Source organism: Columba livia, chromosome 17, assembly GCF_036013475.1.
Source record: "Columba livia isolate bColLiv1 breed racing homer chromosome 17, bColLiv1.pat.W.v2, whole genome shotgun sequence".
In the NCBI taxonomy this organism is placed as follows: domain Eukaryota; kingdom Metazoa; phylum Chordata; class Aves; order Columbiformes; family Columbidae; genus Columba; species Columba livia.
This window is the reverse complement of record NC_088618.1, coordinates 362,810-381,905: the sequence shown is the minus strand read 5'-3', so window position 1 is coordinate 381,905 and position 19,096 is coordinate 362,810. Positions and strand designations below refer to the sequence as shown.

The 19,096-nt window shown below is 49.9% G+C and overlaps 1 protein-coding gene across 33 annotated transcripts in view; it reads left to right on the top strand.

Annotated features, from left to right (window-relative positions):
- FBRSL1 (fibrosin like 1) overlaps positions 1-19,096 on the top strand; it is a 463,266-nt gene that overhangs the window by 401,717 nt on the left and 42,453 nt on the right. For 27 of the 33 annotated variants that reach the window (XM_065033313.1, XM_065033306.1, XM_065033299.1 and 24 more), the window contains one exon: positions 5,689-5,734. In XM_065033313.1, the coding sequence (XP_064889385.1) occupies positions 5,689-5,734 (46 nt within the window). Of the gene's footprint in view, positions 1-5,688; positions 5,735-6,386; positions 6,456-19,096 lie in introns of all 33 variants that reach the window. The other 6 variants (XM_065033311.1, XM_065033309.1, XM_065033303.1 and 3 more) reach the window with 1 other exon arrangement.

The following is a 19,096-nucleotide window of genomic DNA, read 5'->3' as shown; positions in this document are numbered from 1 at the left end:
GTACTGAATATGCATGTGCTAAATGAATGTGAGGTGGGAACCTAAACAAATATGTTGCTGTATGAAAGTGCAGTCCAAGAACCGTTTTGTTTCTGGTCAACCTTCTGTAGAGCGAACTCTCCTGCAAGATACAGAATACCCATCAGTACCTCCCAGAGATGGCCTAGAATCAAAATTGAAGTAGAAGTATCTGGGGCATTTACGGCATTGCCGTTTCAATAAGTAGTTGCCTGTTCAGGATGCTGCACGGTTCACTGTGACGTGTTATGGTGTAGCTAAAGGCACAACTGAAGTTCTTAGGATTGTTGCAAGAAAGCTGGAGGTCTGTCTGGCATTCATTCTTGCTTAGGGAATAATACTTACTATTAGTCCTTATTTGCATTGGACGTCAACAGCCAGAATCTCATAAGTGATCCTGACCCTCAGCTGGAACTAGATTTTTCACAGCAGCCTGTTCACCATTCAGGATCTAAACGGCTTTTCGGAAGTGATCCCTTCCCCATAGCTCCGCTCGTTGTGCCCTGAGGGCGCTGCGGGGTGCTGAGCCCTCCTGTGTGAGCTCTCGGGAGGGAAGGGGACCGGGGAATGTCCTTGCTGTTGGAAGATGATCACGAGATGCCGCGTGGGTTTGTACGAGTCCGACGTGTGTCCTGTTCCCCCGTGCTCCATCCCCGCACGGCTGCTGTAGCCCTGTCCCAGCCAGCCGCGGGCTGCAATGCTGCATCTTCTAGAAGGTGCTGCAGAAGGGCGGTTCGTGTACTTCACACTCCAGCTTGCTTCCCTGTGGTGCTGCACGAAGTGACTGACTTGCAGGTCTAACTTTTCTTTTGTCCTCTTAATTGAGCTGTGGTTTCCCTCCAAAAATAATCCTGGTTGTGAAAAGACTGTAGGTTCCCTTGAAACATCCCCTCACAACGCAGGCGGTGTTTCCCGTGGGTCGCTTCTGTATTCTGGAATGTGTTAAATACTTTCTTGGTCTTAAGGGCGAACTTCAGTTTGGTCTTGTGTGTGTGATTTCTAGGCTCCTCTTGCACCTTTCCAGATGGATCAATTTCCACTTCCTATAGAAGAATCACAACCTGAACAGTATCTTCCTGGTTTAGGTGTTGCTCTCATATTACTGAATGAAGGGATCTGGTATGAATGGCTTAGAGAGTCACCTGGAATATAGTAAAGCAGTACTGACATGTGCTGAAATTCTCTACTAGACAAGCGACCAAGTGGCGTCAGAGTGGTGGGTAAAAGCAGGGGAAACAGTTCAAAGGGAAGAATGAAAATTGATCCACCATTTACAGATAGCGGCTGTGCTTTATGCTGAAAGTTTCTCTAGGTGTCTCCAACACTTCTAGTTTGGATATCTCCTGGAGAAGGGTTTTCTTGAGAGCTTTTTAGTGCTTGCTAGGTTCAGTAACAGTGTGAAAACAGTCTCTCTTGAGACCGGCTCTTGGCTGTTTAGAAGATAGGCAGCCATCCAGAAATACAATGTAAACTCTATTTTATTGCCTCCTTCTCCTTCTGCCTACGGAAGTGGACTCGAATTTGGAGGGAATGCTTGTCTTTTGCACTGTAGAGAATTACCTGCCAGGTCCTTACACGGCGCAGTCTTGCTCCTGGTTCCCGGTGCCGGCGCCCGGCCCGGCGGGCGGGCTCCGGCGCTCCAGGAGGCCGCGCAGAGATCAGAGCTCTCGGTGGTGGGGACGCGGGGCAGCTCTATTCCGTTAGCCATTTTACAGGCTACGGAGAAAGGAGAAGAAAAAACAACCACCCAAACAAACAGGTGATTGCTAGGAGGCCTGACATAGTGTATAATCCTGTCTCTGTCAGATGGTGGTGTTCTGTCATATATAATCATTAAATTATTAATCTGTCAGAGCTCTTACACCTTTCAGCTGCCTTGGCTTAGTGGGAACCAGGATGAATGAGGCGTGGACTTCATTATGCCTCACTGTTCCCCTTCAGAGGAGAGGGTGTGCTAAATCCTTCGTGGTTACCACCTTCCATTTTGAGGAAAAAACTGCTATTGCTACGCTTTTAGTGCTGAAAATGGAATCTGAGTTTATATGTGGTAGATCCAAGGCGAGGAAGAAGGAGGGACTGCAGCACGGCTCCTCTTTTGCTCCCTGCAACCCAGGAAGGGGTTAGAAATGTATTCGGCGTGGTTTCAAACTGTCACAGGACTGGGTGGGCACGGTTTTCCCCTTTAGGTCTGGTGTAGAAAAAAAGAAAACCGAAATGGGGCAGAGAATTGCTAACTTGGTTGAGTAAACCATAAAGGGGGACCCACAAGGCTGGGTGCAGATCTGAGCGTGTCATCAAAAGGGTGCTGGGCCTTACAGATTTCAGCAACATGAGACTACCTCAGAGACTGTGCTGCTCTCCAAAATGATGTGTGTGTGTTTCACTTTGGGGACGGATGTTAGATATGCTTAAAATGCAAAGGTGGTTATTGGGAGTGAGAGTGGGTCCCTACAAGCGGCAGTTTTTGTGGAAACATGCCTGTGGTGGGCTCTGCTGTGGCGCTGCGTGGCACTGCGTGGCGCTGGGCGCGAGCAGCGAAGGCGCAAGGAGCACTGCACGTGTCTTGTTGTTGGGATGCACAAGGAGGGCTGGAGGTGTCTTGTTGGGATGCACAAGGAGGGCTGGAGGTGTCTTGTTGTTGGGATGCACAAGGAGGGCTGGAGGTGTCTTTCGTTGTTTGCTTCAGGCTGGGGATGTTTCTCTGCCTTATTCAGCAACAAAAAGGGATTGGGGGCAATGCAAGACCGGCGGGTGCGGGCGCTGCTGCAGCTGCCCGGGCCCCTGGGCGGGTGCTCGAGGTGCAGACGGGCGGGGGCGGTGAAAGGGGGGAAGGAAACTTCTGGTTTCATCAAAAAAGTGTGATTTCCTGGGATGGCTTGGACCCACCCGCAGGAAGGACTCCAAGTGCCTGCTTTTGCTCACAAGTGAAGAATTCCACTTATTTTTTTTTCTAATTCTTTCTTAAACATATGCAAATGATTTGCCTGAAACAGCAGGAAGTTTGGGAGGGGACTTGTTACGCAGATGCATGGGTTTGCTGGATTTTTTCACTCATTAGTGGGCTCCCTCAGTCACATAGGTTTATTGTATGCTTCCTTTAAAGGGCGGCTGAGGGAATTGAATGATGTTTTCAGGCTCTTCCTCCCCCAGCTCCCCGCCTGCCTCTGCAGCAGCTCGCAGCATGTCCTACAGCACAGGCATTCACTGTTTCAGAATGGTGCTCGTGCCAAAAAATGCTCAGATCCGGAGTTAGAAATCGCCAGAAGTGAGAGCACAGTTACTGTAAACTCGAGGTGTAAAGGTTTGTGTCTGTAAACTGTGGCCGTGATGTTGAGAACGCTGCTCTGTAAATGTTGACTCTGATTGTTGAAGGTGGTGCCACACACTGTTATCAGAAGGCTGAGCAATAATCCATGTGTCTTTCTCTTTAAAGTGTATTTTCTCACTTGACTTCCTTAAACATTGTTTTTGTACGGCTTGGACCTACAGCAACTGAGATCTTGAGCTCGTGATTAAACAGTGCCGGTCTGTATTAAATCCTTGGGGCTGAACTACACAGATGGGAGTGAGCTGGTGGTTGCCATAAAGTTGGCAGGACCCAGCTTTCCAGATGAGGCGAAGCACCAAGCTGGGCTGGTGCGGCAGTGGCTGGCCGGGACAGCTGGGACAGGGGCACAGCCAGGGGACCGCCGGGACAGCGGGGAATAGCCGGGACAGCCGGGGCCAGCCAGGACGGGGGCACAGCTGGGACAGCAGGGACAGTGGGGAATAGCCGGGGCCAGCCGGGGCAGGGCAGCGGCTCCTCTCGGAACCGGCGCTCAGGGTTGTGGCTCAGCTGCCGATGTGCTGCGTGGGCTTTAGTGCAAGCACTCCCAAGTCCCATAGCCTGGAAAACGGGTCCGTCGTCTTTCTTCACGTGCCCCGTGTCCCGGCGCTCGCGGAGCGCTGCGCGGCGAGGTCCCGGCTCTGCGTCAGCTGCTGTGTGCGTGCGTTCCCGGGGCCTGCGGATGTGTTCTGTGTGCGTGGTGACTTTGCGTGGACTGTAACAATGGATTGTAAATTCAGAGCTGGCTGACAAACGTTATATACACCGCTGTTGTTGCTGCTGTGTGACACTGTTACACTTTCTTTGCAAACCAGCCTAGGCAAAGCCTTGTTTAATCCTGGTTCTTCCTCTCTTTACTCCACGCAGTGAAGGGATCATGCAGGTAACTGATTTTCCCTAAGATTTCAGGATCCTTTTGCTGAGCTGTGTAATGCTCATACATGCCACAGCTACACATGCAGCTTTGTCGTGGACATGATTCAGAATTTCTTTCTTATGTGTCTCAGCCTCAACCTATTTTTCATGTCGTTTTCCCTATCTTTTTTATACATTTGCATTAAATAAGACATTCAGTGCAAGCTTGCAGTGCCACTTTACTTAGAAATAACATTAATAGATCATTCTTTCTTGTTTCTTACTGTATCTCACACAGATCTTCTTGCATTTTACTGTTTGTTTTGGGTTTTTTTCCTTCTGAGTCATCACTAAAAATATGTAACGATGTAATACAATTCATAGTGTTCTTTATCATATAAATCTCCTAAGGCACATTAGAATAAAATCAATAAAACAAAACATAAAATCAGCTTGGTTCAGCCATGTGTTGAATTGGTTCATAGCTTCTAAGGCAGAGTCACAGAAAGGCTTTTTGCACTTCCCGTGTGTTTTACTCTTCAGCCTCGTCCGTCTCCCGTTGTGTTCGCGCAGCAGCCGGTGCCAGGGCGCCGCGCTGGTCGCAGCTGTCCGGAGCTCCTGCGCCCAGGCCAGCTTTGGCTCTGTAGAGGCCACGTGCTGTTCTATCAGATAGAAGGAGGAAGAGCTCGAGTTGAAACAGATTGACTGTTTGATATCAGAGCGCGGAGGGAAGGAAACCATCAAATCAACTCATAAAAGCTTTATTTACAATGAATGGACTTTCTTTCCTGTATGTCATTATCATCTTGTCTGCAACCCAGTGACCCTGATTATTGTGAAGCTGTTTACAAGGTTTAGGTTAATTGGATTTCTTTAGCTATTTCCCAGAGCGGTGAGGAGCACAAATACAAATGCTGTGGAGCTCCAACAGCAAAGTGCGACCCCGTTTGCAGGGAGATGGGCTTCTTCCAGGAGGAAGGCATTTTGTTTCATACTCAACTAAGTGCATAGCAGCATGTACCTGTCATTTGGCATAATATTGTATAACACCCTCTTTCATACAGATGTGTTCAGTTGCAACTTGTGTTTCCAACACAGAAATTACATTTTGCATGTTCGGCAAGAAATGAGCTTATCTTCAAAGAGAGAGGCTTTGATTTTTTTTTCCTTGAGCTTGATAGCAGTTTCACTGGTTTTGTTTTCATGTGAGGAATCATGGATAAAATAGCTGTGCATTGCATGGCTGCCTGAATAAACGGGGCAGGAGGATGTAGCTGGGTGAGATCGGGACAGTACTTGTATACGCTTTGCTTTCATCTTCTTAGGATGCATGCTTATTCTTTAATGGCGCAACATTGCACCCTCCAGGTGCAATGTGTAATTGCAGGTCTACAGATAACCGACTTGGTTTATGAGCTGTGTTTTTGTGAGCAAGCCTTCCTAAATTCTCCTTTAGTGTTATTCACCCTCTTTTTCTCTTTCTTTTTCAGGCTTCTGTAGGCTCTGAGAAGCTGTTCTCTCCTGCAGCAAATAAAGGTAAGTGATCTGGAGAAATGCTTTCTTTATCTTAGAGCAAGAGATTTGAGTTGTGAATCCATATCGGGCAAATAGCAGGAGAGCAGCTTTGCCAGTGCCTTTCATTTTGCCACACACACTGTCGTGAAGATCAGCTTTACAGGCTTGTGATGACAAAGTTAAAATTTGGAGCTGCTTTGTCTCGGTGCGGGGCGGGAGCTCTTCCCTACCAGCCAGATTTGTAACGAGCATCCTAGGGAAGGGGATTACTGACGGCAGTCAGCCTTTGCTGTGGGAGATGTGCTTCTCCCGCTAATACAATCAAACCTTTTTCAAAGCAACATTTCAGTGTTATTTGTATCACCCTTACAAGGGCTTGTACATTCCTCTCCTGCCAGTGCATACAGAGCATTTGTGTCCATACATCTGGGTTCTCCAAAACAAGGTGGCAGGTGCTCGGGTGCTCGGTGCCTTCGCAGGGTTTCGGTTTGCGGCTCCCACCAGTACTGTTAGTTGAGAGTTACCTGTGATACGCACTGCGTGTTGCTAAGAGACCGCACCGGTTCACATTCCCCATGGGAAGTACCGTGACATCTCTCTAAATATGCCAGGCCCTCCTCAAGGGCTCGGTACAGCCATAAAACAGGGCTCCTCTGTTTTACTGTGTTCTCAGGGATAATCTCACCGAGATGGATGCGAGGCAAAAATCCTGAAGAAACAGCCGTGGAGAGGGCAAAGTGTGGTGCGTGATGGGAAGCATCGTGCTGGGAATAGTTCCACGTATCGTGTGAGGAGGCTGGTGATGTGTCTCTGAATTGTCAGGTCGTGTGGCTGTTCTGCAGCATTCTCAGCATTGACCTGCGGAATAAAACCAGTTCAGAGCAATAATGAATACTAGGGATATACAAATATCCCAGAGATGGGAGATGAGGCACATTAATAAGTAGTGATGAAATAACCTTCGTGCATTATTTCAAGGGAGCCAAGAAAAGAATAATTTGCAGTTGTGTAGGAGTAGGTGCTGGCCGTGGGACGGAGCTTTGGTGGCTGTGTGCTCCGTCACCTGGATCCAGGCCCGGTTTAGAGACGGGCTCTTGAGCAGCAGTAAGTGTTAGGAATTCTTTCTTTCCAAGCTTTGCAGATTTCCAGTGCCAAATGGGGAAACTGATGACAAGCCCATTATGTTATAACATTTGCAGATATTTTTATGAAAGTATTTAGCTTTTTCTGGGGGAAAGAGGGAAGTTTAAACAAATGGTGGGGAAGAGTATTTCTTTTCTCTCCGCCTTGGCTCGCTAGAAGGCAAACCAGATTGCCCATACGGCGCTGCCTCAGCAAAACAAAGATCTTGCCATCCTGCATAAATGCATGGCACAGAGATCTGCTGGAGCCGCTTGTGCTGAAGCACTGGCAGCTTTGTTGGCTCCTTCTCATGCTGAAACCTGAGATCCCTCACCCCTTCATGTCACAGAGCAGCTCAGCAACATGAGTTTTCAAAATAACCTCCCTATCAGAAGTTGAATCTGTGAATGCCTGTGAATTTGCTGTCTGAAGTCTGTATTCACTGCTGTTTATGTCCCTGTAACTTAAGCCTGTTCCTGTTTGGTTTACTGTGGGTGTAGACATCGCCAGCTTTAGGCAGCTTTGGGTTTAGCTCGTGATTTTTGTCTCTGGCCCTTTACCGGTGGCTGCGATCGCGGGCAAGCTCTGCTGGGGCTGCCTCAGCGTTTGACACCTGCATTGGGAGGTGAGGGAGGTTTGCCTCGGGAAGATACTGTGCAGAAACCCAAACAGCGCTGAATTCTGCCCCTCGCCCCGTTACCGCTCCGCGAGGCAAGAGCCAGATTTGTCTCTCGCACATGCAAATGAACGCCGCTGCAGCACCACCAGGCTCGGTGGTGCCATATGGCCGAGAGAAAGTGACTTTCAAAGCCTCGCGCTTAAATTCCTTTTGTGAGATAAGAGTGCTGATTTAAGGCCCATGTTGTGCAGGGCTGGAGCCGTGGTGGCTGCGCGGGGAGCGGGTTAACTCGCCGTGGGTTCCTGATGGGCACATGCGCGGCGGCACGTGCTCGTCCTCTCCCGTGGGCATTTGCACTATGCCCTTCTTTTGTAAACGCTTGCAGCCTTTTTGGAGAGATATTAACTAGCAAATCTGCAGCATCCATGCTACAGCTTTTAATTGAAGGTAGCCAGGCTTTTGAAACAATAAAGTGTATTCATTTTCTGGTGCAACTCCTCCTGTTCCCACAGACTTTCCCTGGGGATGTGTTTGGCCCAGCATATTTGTTTTGTGCCATCCTACTTTATCAGCAGCTTAGCGATGCAATTAAGTGTTAAGATAGACGGATTGTGCTTATTTGAGGCTGGAACAGCTGTAAAACATAACCTTTGACCATATTTCACGGCTCCACAAAGGCCTGAGCAGCAGCATCTTTTGTCTGGGCGTCTCGGGGTGACGTTTGCCCCGGTCCCCTCCCCGCCGGGCCGTGGCGGTGGCGATGCCTCTCCTTTGCGCACCGGCTCTCTGCAACAACAGATGCAGGGCGTAGATGTCCACTTCAGGGCCAGTCGCTATTGTGCGGTGTGGAGAGGTGTCCTGACCTGGGGTGACCTCAGTAGTCACAGCTGTGAGATGGGCTGAAAGGGGCCCTTTGAGCCTCCAGGAGGCTCGTGACGAAATCCTCTGTGTAAGGAAGTAAAAATAAAAGCAGAGAATCCCTGATCTGCTGTGCTGACAGGTCTTTGTTTTCTGATGCAGAAAACCATTTGTTTAGCCAAGTTGTCGCTGTAGCACAGAGTTACAAGGGCATTTGCTGCCAAGAGCCGAGTGTTACATCCCTCTGGCGAATAAATCGATAGCCAAATAATAAAGGTCTGTTTGCTCTCCCATGCAGCTCCTTTCTCACAGGAATCTCCCAGCCAGTCCTTTGCTTTTTCTGAAGGGCAAGTGCCGTGCAGAGCAGGGGAGCCGTAGGCGAAAGCCGAATCCATCCCTCTGTCTCCAGGCGGGTGGATTGGGCAGGTGATGGTGGTTGATAGGAGGGCAGGTGTGCTGTGGGTCTGGGAAGGTGGGAGGGACGTTCGCTCATGGATCCCTGGAAGGATTTCCGCCTGTGTGCTGCGATGATGTTTTCAAGTGTGTGTGGGATAGTTTGGATTTTAAGGACTTGGGCGCTGTGTTCCCGTTGTTGGCTGCCTCCTGCAGGGGGGAGTCAGCCTTGCCGGTGTGGCCCAGGAGACCTGCTGAGTTTCCCGCTTTCGAACCCAGGTCTGCTGGTGGGGACAGGGTGAAATAAGTGTCTTAAAGCAGATATTTCCCAAATGCCATTAGCGTTGGCCAAGGGCCCTGATGAGGAAGATCTCCATTGCAGAGCCAGTGGCGGCCGGGCAGCAGCTCAGGCGTCCCCATTCACAGCCCTGGGCAGGCTGTGGTGTGGAGGTGCCACCTGCGAGGCACAAGGGGTGTCCAGGAGCCCCGGGGTGTCAGGCTGTTGAGTTGGAGCCGTGGAACCCAGCTGTCCGGTGGCTCAGAGCGCCTGGCGGGCCCAGCTCTGCTCCAGGCCTCCCTTTCCCCCTCCTGCGTCAGGAGACCAATGCTTGTCAGCCAAGTGTGCCGAGAGACTTAATTAATGAATGTTTATCAAGCGGTTTATCAAGAGATCCTTTTAATGAGAGATACCAGAAACAGCGCAAGACTTCATGGCAATAATAAATGACAGTGAAAATAAGTCTTATCCTTCCCCCACATGTGCACCCCCCAGGAAAATAAGGTTGCTTACCCTCCGCTCACCCTTCTCCACGGGTTTCCAGGCAGAGGGCTTTGAAGTGCTATCTTTCATCATGAACTGTACACATCCTCAGAGCTCTAAAGCTCGCAGCCTGTGTCTTATCCCTCTGACAGGAGGGAGGCAAGCTTTCTGGGTGTGCAGGTCGTCACTGTCAGCCGTGGGATGCGCCGCAGCCACCCGCCCCAGCACACTAATGCAGCTTATGGTTCTTTGAAGTTCCCTCCCTTTATGTTTTGTCCTCTTGACCGCAAAACTGTGCCTTGGGCCAGCAAGAGAGATTTCTTGTTCAGAGACGACACTGCATCCTGACAAGCATATCTCAACCAGAGAAGAGCCCTTGTTCCTCTGAGATCACTGCTCTGTAATGTTGTTGCCTTAAGGGGACTGTCTCTCCTTTTTCTCTCTACTTCTTCTCATCCTTTTTTCTTCCTTTCCTTTTTTTTTAATTCAGCACTAAACTGTCACAGTAAATAATTTCAAAAGCTGGAACTACAGAAGCCCCGGCGTAGGGCGCGGTCAGGCCGTTAGCTGTGTTTTACATGAACGGGGGGCAGGAGAGGTCCCATACATTTTCCCAGTTTCCTGCATGGGGTCCACAGCGGGGCGGAGGGGCAGGAAAAGCAGAGGTGCATCCTGTCTCTTGATCTCAGCTTTATCCCCAGGTTTTGGTTGTGTTTTGGTGAGGTCACCGTCTTGTGTGCGACTGCCTGCACAGTGAGCCTGGGGTACGATCGTTCACAGCTGAATCTTTGGACAGGAGTTCGCCGTAATTATAGACATGCAAAACTTTCACAGCGGCATCTGTAATAATAGAGAAAATAAGTAATGCATATATTTAGATAGCAACCGCATTGCTCTGATTTATACAGCGCTCGTGATGCTCTGCAGCTGCCCTGTTCCTCGTGTTGCAGCTCTTGTGATTTTATCAGAGTCTCACAGTATTCTGTGTTTTCCATGCAGACAAGCCCCTCGGAGGGTTGTATGAGCAATTGTATGGCAATCTAAGATTGTATGGCGATGTACGGCAATCTAAGTCGGCTGGTGTTTGTTTTTTTCTTTAAGCGAGACTTCAGTCTTCCTGGCCACAGAGCGGAGCCTGCAGCTCTGATTTTTCCGTGCTGCAAAGCCCGCAGGCAGTTAAAAAGACACCACATACCTTGGTTTTAACCTCATGTTAAAGAGAGTTTGTGATTTGTAAATGCTTGGGGTCAGCAGTGCTGGATGCCCTGAACTGCTGCTAAATCCAGCGTCCTCTTCTTGAAAAGTTCTCATTCCGTCACTGCCTGCATGAGCACATTAGCGTTCTTGCATATGCATGTATATAATTATACAGTGGCCTGGGAAGGAGGAGGGCTTTGATTTTCAAACAATGTGGGTAACCAAGATAATCACCCAAATCACAGCCAGTTTCAGCCACATTTCAAAACAAAACCAAACATAGAAAACAGTGCGGTAGGTGCAGTCTTACAGTCTCCTTGCAGTTTTCTGATGTTGCAGGCTCTGGAAAGCTCTCTTTGGGAACGGGAATGTACTCACCGTCTCCTCTGTCAGCTATGTTGTGGGGGTTCAATAGCAGTTCGGGGTACAGCCATCCCTACCCATAGCAGCTGTCTGTGAAAACACGGTGGACAAGCAGGAGAGACCATTCACCTTAACCGCATTGCATCCGTCCAACTTCGTAAACCCGGGTTACATGGAAAGGTGGATAATCTGTTAACTTCAGCACAAGCTGGGTGCCGCGTGCCTCCCAACGGCAGAGCCGCCGCACAAGCGGGCGGGTTGGCTGCGCTGTTGGCTGCACCGTTGGCAGTGCGGGTTGGCTGCGCCGTTGGCGGTGCAGTTTGGCGGTGCGGGTTGGCTGCGCCGTTGGCAGTGCGGGTTGGCTGCGCCGTTGGCAGTGCGGGTTGGCTGCGCCGTTGGCGGTGCAGTTTGGCGGTGCGGGTTGGCTGCGCCGTTGGCAGTGCGGGTTGGCTGCGCCGTTGGCTGCGCCGTTGGCAGTGCGGGTTGGCTGCACCGTTGGCTGCGCCGTTGGCAGTGCGGGTTGGCTGCGCCGTTGGCTGCGCCGTTGGCAGTGCGGGTCGCACAGCTGCCCCGGGCCGGCTCCCCAGCCGAGCCCCATAGACTCTTCTTTGTAGCTGCAGACTGCAGCCCGGAGAGTTGAAAAGTTGAATTATAAACATTTCCAGGCCTTCTGGTTGGTGTCTTGTGTTTTGTTTTGTTATTCTAAGGATGTGGGGCATGTTGCTGCATTCCTGTCAGTGGGATTAGAGTGAATAGAAGCAATACTGTAGGAGATAAAATGTGTTCAATTATTTATTTGAGTATTACAGACTGAAATTGCTTTTTGATTTAAAGCATCCAAGTCATGAATATGTTTTTGGAGTGGCGAGAGACACGCAGAAGCATATATATGCACAATTACCTGGGGTAATGTAAGCCTCTTTGCTCAGCTGCCCTTCCTCCGCAGAATTTGTTCATTTCCTTAAAGATTCTGAGTTTCAAATGCAGGTTTGTTAGGTATCGCGGCAAGCTAACTGCGTGCTGTGCCTTGCCCACCAAAACATAAATAAAGTATTCATTGTATAAGTGTTATAAAGTGGGTGGTTTATTTTCTTTAATTATACTTCTTATTTAAAATAAACTATAAAAGCAAAATAATACATATCCTGAATGCGCCAGCACAAACTCATATTGTTTGAGGAGGCACATTCGGGCTTTTCTTGGTTCTTGTGAAAGTAGATAAAAGGACTATCAAACTGTAAATCAGAAAGAAAAAAGAGTTCTTTCAAAATGTGTTTAGTAGTTTAGATTGCCCAGACTTTTAAAGGGTGGTTGAAAGATACCATCTTTTACTCCTCCTTTATAGCGTGCTTATCTGTTTCCTTGAGTAGCAAAAGCCAAGGCGGTGCCGGTGCCGGTGCCGGTGCCGGCCCTGGCTGCGGGACGCTGGCGCGCCAGGAGGACGCTGCGGGGCGGTCATGTTAAGAGCAGTAGTTGCAACCCCCACAAAGCTATCGGGTCTTCTTGATTCTGCTTTTAAAATACCTCAGAGACATGTTTTATTCATGTAAGGTTTTATAAAGCTTCAGTTTCTTAGAAAATTAAACACTGGGTATAAAGCTGATTCCTAGGGACCAGCACTGCAGTGTGGGGGAGGTCTGAGCACACCGGGGGCACCACACCCCTGTTTAAATCAGGCTTGTTCCTCATGAAGGACAGTCCTCTTTCCCTCCAGACCCCTCGACCCCGACCCCGAGGTGTGCGCGGTGCTGTGCACAGCCGGGGCTTCCCCTCTGTTTTGTAAGCTCTCTGCTGCTCCGTTTGGGTGGTTTGACAGGTTGCCGATGGGCAGCTTTCCTCTGCCGTGTAATAGCCCATTAGGGACTCCCGCAGACAGCGTAACCCCGTGCGTGGTGCGGGTCACCGGCATAAAACGGGGCAGTCTGAGGACTGACAAGTAATGTGACAAGGTGGTGGAGGGTGAGGAGGCTGGTGCAGGAGGGAGCTGGGTCTGACCCCAGGTCATCTTGTGTTTCCTTCTGGGCAATGAATGGGAGTGATCAATGGGACCGGGATGTGCTGTTTAATTGCAAATGGATCTGGTTACTATTTTGTGTGTGATGCCGATGGGGTCTATAAGACCCAGCACCCAGCAGTGGAGACCCCAGGAAAAGATGCTGTCAGCATCTGGCTGCTTCTCCCTCTGCTGTCACCACCCCCGAGGCCACCAAAGCCTCCGCTCAGGACAGGGACGTGGCTGATGAGCAGCACCCTGCTGTCCCGGTCAGCCCGGGTGGCGAGCAGTACTAGTTTGTGCTATGTTTCTCCGTTTCATTGTGTTTTTCTTTTATATTAGCTTCATTTGAAATCACTGCTGTAAGCGATGTAGCTCTCCAGTCCTGTCCCACGGGAGGGGAGGCGGGAGGCCGCGTTCAGGTCTTGCTTGCAGCCCACGGGGTTCTTGCCGTTTTTCCTTTAATGACTGCACGAGCCGAGCACACGTTCTCTCCTTTTCTCTCACCTCCGTGCCTCGCTGACCGTCCTTCCTGCTAACAAGGGCTGGACACAGTTCCCCGCGGCGCCTGTTGCTGCTGCTGCCGAGCTGCCCGGGGACCCGCGGCTCCGCGTGCGCAGCCCCGCTCCCGCGCTCGGGCAGCCAGGTAGAGCCACACTGGCTCCATTGACTTCACTGGGCTTACTGGGCTTAGGCCAGTGTGAGAGAGCGGGACTTGGCGTAGCGTTTGTGTTTGCATGTCTGTGTTTCTCAAAAGGATACTTGTTCTAGTTTGTTGGGTTTTTCTCCGAACAGTAAATATTTTCTTGTAAATCGCTGGACAGGAAAGTGACTGCAGTGTTTTTAGTTCATTTATTTGCTTTAAATTGATGGCAAAGTCTTACAGGAGGTAATAGGAAATTAAAAGCTTTCTGTATTTTTTTTAAACCGTCCTACAAAATTTATTGCAGAATTATATCCTCGCTATGGGATTCTGTCGGACAGTTCAAAAAGCCTGTGGAAAGGTTCTCATTTGTCATTAAATTTTAAAAGTTATTGAAGTAATTTTTATGGAACCCTATTAAGCTTCTGAAGAAACATATTGGTTTCATCACTAATACATTCTTTGAGGCTTATCCAGAAGGGAATTGTCAGGCTTGCAGACCTCTCTCCAATGAAATGGACATTAACTTTTTGCCTGTTGGGATAGATATTCTTAAAAGGTATCAGCAAGGTGAGCAGCAAAGCCAGGAAACCCCGATTGCGCCCAGGTGCACCTTCAAACCGTGAGATGGTGGGTTTTCACCAAGTGCACCTTCAAACTGTGGGATGGTGGTTTTCACCACGTGCTCCTTCTAGCTCTGGGATGGTGGTTTTCACCACTCAGGCCAGTAGAGTTTGGGTGGAGATTTTAGAAAAAAGTAGGATTTGTTTGGTTCTTTTAAAAGGTGAGAAAGAAGGTTGCAGTTAGAAATGTGTACAGAAAACAGCCGGTGCAGGGGCTAAACCGAGGCCCGGTGTCTGGTTCGGAGCAGCGCTGCGTTTGGAGAGGTGCAGCATGAAGTCCCTGGTGCTTGCAAAATAATGTAAAATAACGTGTTCGCTGTGCTTTTCCAGTGCATCCGGAAAAGCACAAGGAGACTTCCCCCCAGTGAAAGGGAAGTATCGGGCTGACTTTGTGCTTGACTTAGAGCTCACAAGCAACTTCCATACGTGAGCGCAGAGCTCTGTGATGAAAAGCAAATGGGCTAGGAGGGAAATAAAATTGTGTAATTGCCAGTTTCCTTCACTTCCACTCCCTCTCCTGTTTTGCATGAAGGAGGCTATTTAAGTCTCAGCTGGAGAGAGGTTTGGTAATAAGCAGACACCTATGAACCTGCATCTGCTGCTGGTGTCTGCATAGATTGTTCTGCATTTCCACACCCGGTATTGTGAGAGACCGGTCTCCGGAACGCTCCCTGCCTCGTGGTGTGAAACCCAGGGAAGAAGAGTTTGTCCCTTGGGTCCATGAGTTCTTGTGACGTCTCGGGAAGCGTGGGACCAGGCAGCATTGCCAGAGGTCACGTCAGAGTTTGCAGATCCACCTCAGCCTGCATTGACTCTTGGATGTTAATCGGCAGAAGCGAAGCCAGACCCGCTCCCGGGGCAGCTGTCGGCCAGGCAGGGCGGCAGGAGGCTGCCAGCCTCGTTGGACGGAGCTGCTAACGTTTTCATTTCCTCACTGCTCTGTGCTTTGGCGTCCAAACGGCGGAGCCGCCCCCGTCGGGAGCCTTGCTGCCTGGCTGGCGTTCTCTGGGCACAGTGAGAGGCACTCGCAGGGCAAGGACAACCTGATTTAATACAGGCTTAATGGCCGAAAGAAGAGATTTACAGTATGAGCATTGAATGTTTATACAATAATGAACATTGTCATTATTTCTGTTATTGAATCTGTCTTTAAAACTGAGCTAGAAACCTGAAATCAACAAATAGAATATGTCCATTATATTCTGTACTGATCAATTTAATAACCAAAGTGGAGCACATTATTTTATACATTTCATTGGATGAACGAACAAATTCTCTGAGCATAATGTACCTTTTGGCATGAAATATTTTTGCATTACAGGCCAATATCTGGACCCTTTATGTCATTCCAGCAGCGCATGCTGTAAAGCAGCCGTAAGCAGACGTCTGAGGAATCCCTGCGGACAGCGGCCACGTAGTCAGCCCAGCTTAGTCCTGAGGCCGGGGCAGAACAGGGCCCAGCGCCGGCGGCTGCGGCAGCAGGGCGCCCTTCACCCGCCTCGCGGGCAGGACTGGCTCACAGGCGCTGTGCACAGAGTCCGCGTGCTGGTGGGACCTGTACCGGGGAGCTCAGATGCCCCTGGTAGCCTGTGTCAGTCATCTGGTCCAGTGAGAAATACTGCCTGGGCTACACCACTTGCTGTGTCCGCCGAGAATGCCATGGTTTTAAACTGAGAGCATGGCTACATCTGGACCTAGATTTGAAAGCATGGTCTCAGAAGCTCAACGTGCCTCCCAACAGCTGAGGAGGACCGAGCTCAGAGCTGTGCGTGCTCCATACATTTCCTCCACCGAATGGACACAGCTAAACCTCTTTCTGCGTCGTTTCCTGCAGGCCTGCACTGAACGGGCCTCCCCGGTGTCCCCGTGTAAAGCCGCTGCTGCTGGGTCTGCTTCTGCTGCCGCCGGCCTTGGCGTGCTCGCGGCCGGGCTCCCAGCGCAGCGCGTCGGTTTTAAACCAGGAGCGCGTTTTGATACAGTACGGTCTTTCCCATCAGGTCATATCAGAGTTTCTCTTAAAAGGGAAGGCTGGTTTTTATTATGTTTTATTTTCCCTTTTCCTCTCTTTTAATATGATCCCTGCAATTTTGTTTTCACTGAAATATTGACTGGCAGCATTGCAAATTGCCTGCGTGTAGGCAGGAGCCTGCCAGCACTTTCTTACTCAGCTAGCCATCAAGGTTGTGGATTCCACCACGAGCAGTGCCAGGAAAGCTGTTGATCAAAAATATTCCTAACATCTGCGAGTCCTCTCCATCCAAATGAGATGTAGTTACATTCTCCTTTTCCCCACGCTCCTTCCAAAGTGTTGCTTCAGACACCTAGAAAGCCTTCATTGCAAATCATAAGCCAATCTCTGTTTGATTTGCAGCTCAGTTTCCAACTCTGTTGAAATCCAATATAAACTCCAAAGTGCCCTTCCCCCCGTCGTAATACATGAAAAATACCGTTCTCCAAACAGAGAGCAGACAGGGCGCGTTTCTGTGCGCCATCGCTCATTCGATCCAGATGCCGTCCGTGCGGCCCGTAGCCGCCGTGGTCACCAGCCAACAAGAGAGGACACGGCCCGGAGCAGGCTCCCGGCCATGCCTGGCGCCTCGCACGCACGTGTGCACACCCGCGTGAACACACACGCTTCTGCCAGTGCGAGGAGGGGGCTGGGGGCAGGGAGGGAAAAGCCTGATTTCCCTTCCACCCCCTTCCTACCACCACCAATTCACAAGCCAACTATTAAATAATTAGCGTGCCCAGTGGGGCAGGAGGAATCAAAAGCTGTTGTGTTCCCAAGTTTTCTCTGGCTCTGAAAGGCACAGCTCGCTGTGTATTCTGGCACCTTGGAGCGGGTTTTCCTCCCTTCCTCGCCTCCCCCCTATTATCCGTATGTGTGCTGGAGAGGGAAGTGGCGTTCCCAGCCCAGCGGGGGATGGCTGTTATTTCAGACTAGCAACGGGGGAAAAGGAACAGCCTGTTGCCTGATTGATGTTTGTTTTTTGTGGACAGACACCAAAGGCTCATTAGAAACGGAAGGTTTGGGAGGAGGGGGTGGCGGCGGGGGAGACACTCGCTCTTAAGGAACTATTGTACCCCTGTGCGCTAACCTGGCTCTGCACTTTCTTTGACTTCTGTGAATGTCTCAGCTGTACCGTTCTGGCCCCGGCAACTTTAGGAAAATATACATGCCACAAAGGTCTCGGTGAGAGCTCTGCAACGAGGGGGTCAGGGAAAAAGGAAGGGGAGGAGAGAACAATGCAGTAGGTTTTGCTGTGATTAATTTCAAATGTGCTGCTCATCTGTTCTCCTCTGGTTCCAAAGGGAACCAGGGCAGTTTGCAGGGCTTTTCCTAGCACATCTGCGTCTTTCCAGAGGTGGGGATGGAAAGGCGTCTGTCCTTCCGTCTGTGGGTCTGACCAGTCTGGCGGCGTGGAACGCAGCACAAACCAGTGCTGCAACTGCTGTGCTGTCCAGGGGTGAGGGAGAGGAGGGGCGGGCGCGCGGGAGCTTCGCTTCTCCTCTTCTCCTTACCACGTGGGGTGGATGAAGCTACGGAGACTGAGGAGGTTGGTGTTGGTTAAAGCAGATTTCTCTGCAAAGAGCGAAAGGAGCACGTTTATTTAAGTCACAAATGTTATTTGCTACTGTTGCTGGTTCTGAAAAACTTCCAGGTTGCAGTGCAGGTGAACTGGGTGGTCACAAGGCTGTCAAAGGTTTGGGTTAAACCCTCGCTTAATGTCCTGCTGACTTTGCGCCTTTGAAAAAATCTGCCTTTGTGTAATTGTGTCAGGAACCAGTAGGTTAATATTAAACCTTTGGTATTACAACATCTTGAGTACAAAACAGTTCCTTCTGATGGCTGTTTTCAAACCTCATCTGTTGGACTGTGCTGTGTGACACGGGATGGGGGTTTGACATCTGCTGCAGGGCATTGTCCTCCTGTCCTTTGCCTTCGGATCTCAGTATCGATGATTCACACGACTGCAGCAGTAAAGAGAAATGAAATGGGCCTGTTTAGATTATTAACTTTACTCCTCTCAACAAGATATCCAGATGCTAATTTGATAGCCCTATGAATCTTAGCCAGAAAAAATCAGTAAAACAGAAACTTAAACTACTCGACACTACTGTTAGTGCTTTAACAGCTCTATTTTCAAATTGCTCTTTGCTTAGAAGCTTGCACTGAACCCTGGAGCTGCTGGATAATGACCTCTTGTTTAAACACGTGGCTACTTTATGATCCTTAGCTCTTAGAAAAACCAGCCTCGATATTGGGTGGTGAATATTTCTGAAGTTCGGCCGTAAAGAAAACATTTCTACAGCACCACTGAAGAAAGTGTTCTCTTTTCTGGTCAGAAACTAATTCAGTGCAGTGACAACACGCTGAATACCCCAAAGGTACTTGAGGTGGGCGCTTGTTTGTGACAGAGTCCTTCTCCAGGACGCCAGTGCTGGTATGTGACTTGTGGAGCTTGACCGTGTAGTGATGGATGTTGCTGTGGTTCTTTGGAAGGGATGTAAATCCTGCTGTGGTGTTTCAGCCCGTGCACAGGTGTGTGCCAGTTTCTGTACGCTTTCAAACTAAGTAGACTTCCTGGCACTGCTGTGGGACTGGCTGCCGAGAAGCTGCTCAGCGGTGGGATGTCGCCGGACGTCCGCGCAGCCGTCACCAGCTGCTGTGCGTGGGGAGAGCTGGGCACGTGCATCTCGGCTGACTGCAGTGAAGGTGGCCAACAGGCTAAACTGATACAGACAAAGAGATAAGTAAAAGCCCAGAGCTCCAGAATGTGGCCTGTCTGTAGAAGGCTGCTGAGACTTCAG